This window comes from Nerophis ophidion, linkage group LG15 (genome assembly GCF_033978795.1).
Source record: "Nerophis ophidion isolate RoL-2023_Sa linkage group LG15, RoL_Noph_v1.0, whole genome shotgun sequence".
NCBI classification, from domain to species: Eukaryota; Metazoa; Chordata; class Actinopteri; order Syngnathiformes; family Syngnathidae; genus Nerophis; species Nerophis ophidion.
The window spans coordinates 38,922,555-38,928,554 of record NC_084625.1 but is presented as its reverse complement, the minus strand read 5'-3'; the positions used below and the strand labels follow the sequence as shown (position 1 = coordinate 38,928,554).

The 6,000-nt window shown below is 37.4% G+C and overlaps 1 protein-coding gene across 1 annotated transcript in view; it reads right to left on the bottom strand.

Moving 5' to 3' along the window:
• Nucleotides 1–6,000, bottom strand: part of sspo (SCO-spondin) — a 391,512-nt gene that overhangs the window by 88,582 nt on the left and 296,930 nt on the right. The window contains 2 exon segments of the mRNA XM_061922415.1: nucleotides 2,528–2,574; nucleotides 5,278–5,432. Coding sequence (XP_061778399.1) covers nucleotides 2,528–2,574; nucleotides 5,278–5,432 — 202 coding nt within the window.

The following is a 6,000-nucleotide window of genomic DNA, read 5'->3' as shown; positions in this document are numbered from 1 at the left end:
CCCTTTAACAAGATTCAAACCCCTCGGTCTATTGACTGTGTGGCCAAATGTTAACTCCAAGTCCACACTGCAGCACTAGAAAACTTTAGTTTTTACGTCTGTGTTACATTCTGGAAGTTTACAGACTGGCCTGGACAGTTCCATGTTTTACTGAACATAAAATGCTTTTGTTGAATGTGGTGGTTCCTGTGTTTGCTCACCACAATCAGGGGCCATGCAGGCAGCAGTACGGTGGTCCGGGCCCTCACACGGGGTTCCTCCATACAGGCGTGGCTGCAACACAGTTCTTGTAGCCCTCTGCTGTCCTGCACCACAGCTGGCTGAGCATGAAGTCCAATGGGACCAACTGGACCACTCACAGTCCACTGAGGAAGAACAAGATGTGTACATTCATACAGTATATGGCATTTAAAAAGTGTTTTGTAAAACCGTACTGAAGAAAAAATAAAAACACACAATAAAAACACACACAAAAAAAGAAGAAGAAATAGATGAGTCTCAAAGTTGCTTTCTTTGTGTGCGTTCTAAATAGTGAAAAAAACGTGAGCAAGAGGCTGCTAACAATGTCCCTAATGGGGATTAATCTATTTCACCAATAAAGCACTCTAAAAATACATATTGATAAAAAACCTCCAACCATATCTCATTTACATGCCGTGACCTGCATATTAACCAAGTGATAACGACATTGATATTGCAGGAGCTAAAACATAGGAAATTATGTTTTGGTGTATTGACACAGTGACACCGTCTCTCAGGTTACTTTCAAGAACTAAGAAGTATGCTCGCTACTGAAGTTTCAAGCTGCTCAATCTCCTTCAAATTTGAAAAAGTGTGAAAATTAGAAATTCCACACACTACCAAACGAAAATTCAGGACCAACTGAATCAATGAATATACTGACTCTCATTTTCTCCCAGCATGTTTTATCTGAGGAGTGAGGATTATGTTGAATGTGTCACCTAAACAGTGAGCACAAAACTTGTGCTGAAACCATCTTATCATTGAGAGCAGACAATGTAAGTGACTCTCTTAATATGTTATAATTTTGTTGATGAAACATTTAACACATAACTTTAGTGCTACATCGTAATTTAATGTCTTACTATAACTGGATCTGCTTAGGACCAAGTTTCTAAAACTTTTACCTAATTTTCCGTATAGTCAGGATCAGAAAGAGAAAGTTCTGGATCATCATTTGTGCCAAAGTAGTCATTGTTGGCTCTCCCCAAGTCTGCTCTGATTAGTGGTAGTCGTTGACCGAGGTAGGGTTCGTTGTTATGCACGCTGTGGAATCAATACGCCCAGGAAATAAATTATTGTAATACTGTAAATATTACCTGCTATCATGAATGTGCCTTCTATTACATTACATATATACTTAATAGGGCTGTGAATCTTTGGGTGTCCCACAATTCGATTCATTATCGATTCTTGGGATCACGATTCGATAATATATAGATTTTTTTCGATTCTCGATTCAAAAACGATATTTTTCAGATTCAAAACGATTCTGTATTCATTCAATACACAGGATTTCAGCAGGATCTACCCCAGTCTGCTGACATGAAAGCAGAGTTGTAGATTTATTTAAAAAAAGCTTTTATAATTGTAAAGGACAATGTTTTATCAACTGATTGCAATAATGTGCATTTGTTTTAACTATTAAACAAACTGTTGTTGATAATATTCATTTTTGTTTCACTACTTTTGGTTTGTCCTGTGTCGTGGTTGTGTCTCTTCTCAATTGCTCTGTTTATTGCAGTTCTGAGTGTTGCTGGGTCAGGTTTGGTTTTAGAATTGGATTGCATTGTTATGGTATTGCTGTGTAGTGGTTTGTTGGATTGATTAAAAAAATAAATAAATAAATATATATATATATATTTTTTTTTTTTTTAAATGGGAATCGATTCTGAATCGCACTACGTATTCGAATCGATTTTTTCCCACACCCCTAATAATTAAAGTATGTGTATGAAACATTGTTGGAGGTTTTTTTATTGGGCTTGAGGTTCACCTTTAATATTTCTGTCTTTTTGTAGGCACAAGATTTGTGTCTTATACAAAGTCTGCCTCCCTGAAAGGAATGTTATTTTGTCCTGTTTCGTCTTCATTTGTCTCTGCAGCAAATACGAATGTTATTTTGTCCTGTTTTGTCTTCATTTGTCTCTGCAGCAAATACTCACTGAGTGCAGCACGGTCTCAGTGGTGTGGTGCATTCAGGAGCGCTCTTAAAACAGGGCTCATTGACATTAAATTAAAACAAGGATCTACTAATCTTACCTTGCTTTTAGACAAATTTGAGAGCCAATTTAAAAAGATAGCTTGTTGGTGTGTTTACTTTTTCCTTGAACTCTATTTATTTTTTGCGTGTTAAGTTGCGTTTTACCTTTGCTGCTCTTGTATTTTCCTTTTTATTACCTTATTTTGTTGAATTCCTTTGAGCATCATTAGCCATCACGCCTAACTATTTTATATTGGACAATTTCTAACTTGGCAATAAAAGCTGAGGCAGGTCAACACTTACCATCACAGAGCTCTGAGGTGCAGTTAAACGCTCCTCCTTGACACACACTGTGAAGAAAACATAACATTAGATAGTGATCTTGATAATAACGCACTTATTGCATCAAACATGTTTTTTTAAATAAATATCAGGAATTGGTGACATATAGAATGACTGTCAGACTTACATTTAATATGATCAAATTAAAGACGATCGTTTGACAATGAAACTAAACTCATACAATCTTCGCAAGCGCTTTAAAAAAGTATTTTGAGGAGAGCCCACTAACAAATACTAATTTTATTATACTAATTGCACAAATAAAACACCATTGTTCCATAAAAAAGCATAATGATGATAATTGTATTTAGAAGTTTGGTTTGGATACGACTAAGATTTAATAAATGTGGTTCTGTTAAGTTAGTCATCAAATAAAAAATGAAATAAAATATTTTTGGGTTTCTGCAAACATTGCCTTATACCTACAGTACAGTAAAATTATGCATGATGAAACGTATTAGTACTTTAAAAAATACAATTTCAAAATGTTAAATTTGTGGAAAAAAACAAAACATCTAACTGAAATTAGAAAGTTACTCACCAGTTACTCATTACTGTTTGAGTTTTTTTTCTCCAATACTAACCTGATCGTACTTTGGAGGAATACTTTTTACTTTGACTTGAGTCATATTCCTCTAAAATACCGCTACTCATGCTTAAGTACAATTTTAGCAACTCTACCCAACTACCCAAGACTTCAAAGTCTCTGAAGTTGGGTATTCTACCTACCTCTAATTGTATGTATGTGTTGTGTATGTACATTGTCTGATCATTAAGAGTCTGCTCAACTAAGATTAAAAAAAAAAAGTACTAAAGAGTGTCTAAAAAGTATAAAATAGTGTGTACTGCTAGTTTGTGTGTTGCAGGTGATCTACTAAAACTGTGTGTACAATTAATACGAAAGTGGTGCAGACCGCCATATTTAAATAAGCATTTTGTATGTACTATCTGCTTTCACCATGGAGACACTCATTTACTGCACATTCATGTTATCATGTTACAGTGTAATTTTGTAATGCTGTGAAACATGCAGCACACAAATATAACAAGAACCACATCTTCAGTGATACGTAAAAGCAGAATGTAGACAACAGAAGTTAAGAAAATGCATGTTCCAATATGTTTTTTTCATATTGGATGCATATTAATACAGTTGTGATCAAAATTATTCAACCCCCACACAATTTTGGTGTTTTAGCAAGTTGGACATTTATTCCGTATTTTGTTTATAGTCATATCAAATAAAGATGTGTCAAATAGACGAATGCAATTTAAATTGTAACACTGTATTTTACAAAATACCAAAAAAGGACATTTTTCTTAATATCTCATTGACAAAAGTATTCAACCCCCTAGTTACATGCATCTTTAGTACTTAGTAGAACACCCTTTGGCAGTAATTACATCCTTCAAACGTGATACATAACCGGACGCAAGCTTCTTGCAACAATCTACAGGTATTTTAGCCCATTCCTCTTGGGCAAAAGCCTCCAGTTCATTCATATTCTTGGGCTTGCGTGCTGCAACTGCCTTCTTCAAGTCCCACCACAGGTTTTCTATAGGATTTAGGTCTGGCGACTGTGAAGACCACTCCAGAGTCTTCCAGCCCTTCTTCTGCAACCACTCTGATGTTGATTTGGAGGTATGCTTGGGATCGTTGTTCAACGTCTCCCAAGCCTCAGCTTCGTCACTGACTTCATGACATTTGCAGCTAATATATCCTGGTAGGAAATAGAATTCATAATGCCTTGAACGCGCTGGAGATTCCCGGTACCTGAGACAGAGAAACAGCCCCACAGCATGACTGACCCCCACCATGCTTAACAGTAGGCAAGGTGTTCTTCTCTTTGTAAGCTTCATTTTTTCTCCTCAAGACATAACGTTGATTCATAGGCCCAAAGAGTTCCAGTTTTGTCTCATCACTCCATAGAACAGTTTCCCAAAACCTTTGGGGTTTGTCCAGATGATTTTTGGCATACTGGAGTAAATTTTCTTGTGCCTGGTAGTCAGAAGTGGGGTGCGCCTGGGAGTTCTGGCATGGAGGTCTTCATCTCGTAGTGTTATTGTCTGGGATGAAACCTGCGTTCCCCCCTCTGCAATGTCCTGTTGTAGTTCCTCAGCTGTTACCCGGGGGTTTTTCACCACTGTACGCACACAGCATCCTCTTTCTACCACGCCCAGGTAGTGTTTCCACTGTGCCTTTAGCTTTAATGTTGCGAATTATGCTCCCAACTGTGTCTCTTGGAATGTGTTATGTCTTTGCTATTTTCTTATATAAAATACACTATTGACCATCTACAAGAAGCTGAGCGTCACAGTCTTTTTCAAACAGTTTAATTGTTGCTCATTATGGTTCTAATCACATCTACAGGTGTTTTCAACACCTGATTGAAAAGACCTTATTCAAATTCTGTTCTTAAGAGTTATGATCCTCAAGGGGTTGAATAATATTGTCAATGAGATACATAGAAAAATGTCCTTTGTTACAATTTAAGTTGCATTTGTCTATTTGACACATCTTTATTTGATATGACTATAAACAAAATACAGAAAAAATGTCCAACTTGCTAAAACACCAACATTGGGTGGAGGTTGAATAATTTTGATCACAACTGTATATGTGTGTATATATGAGTGTCTAAGAATACTAAGTTCTACTAAGAATACAGTTGGGTGTATAAAACAACACAAGACAATATGAGGTTGTGTACCAGGTGTTACAGACGTGCTGGAAGGATGTTCCAGGTGGCACCAAGACTTCTGTCTTCTCTTCCATGCTTATATTCAAGTTTTGGTAGACAGTCGGCAGAGACAGCAGTGAGCAGGGACAGTCTGTGAGTGACACACACACTCCCGCATGAAACAGCTGTAAAACACACAAGTGTAAAAAAATAAGTGGGTGAAAACAGAACTCGTGCAGTGAAGTTGCTCAACCTTGGAAGAGAGAAACAACACTTGTGCAAAATAGGAGATATAATTTTATTTTGGCTCATGATGGCTCATGAGAAATCTGAAGTACTGTATACCAGGGGTCGGCAACCTCTACCACGCAACAAGCCATTTTGACAAATTTCACAATATAAAGAAGATAATGGGAGCCGCAACCATTCTCCCTAATATCTGCTGATGATCACCCAGATAACAATAATAAGGGCGTGCTATGAAGCCATTGCCTTTGACGCCTTCTACAACATGTACAAACAGCTTGCCAGCCCAGTAACATGTTGTACGTGGCTCCCGCTGATACACGTACACGACTGAAAGGCATATAGTCAACAGCCATACAGGTTAACACTTTTACTAATATGCGCTACACTGTGAACCCACACCAAACAAGAATGACAAACACATTTCGGTAGAACATCCTCACAGTAAGACAACACAGTAACCCAACCCCACCCACCTCAACCGAGGCACGGGTGCTAGCGGGGTGT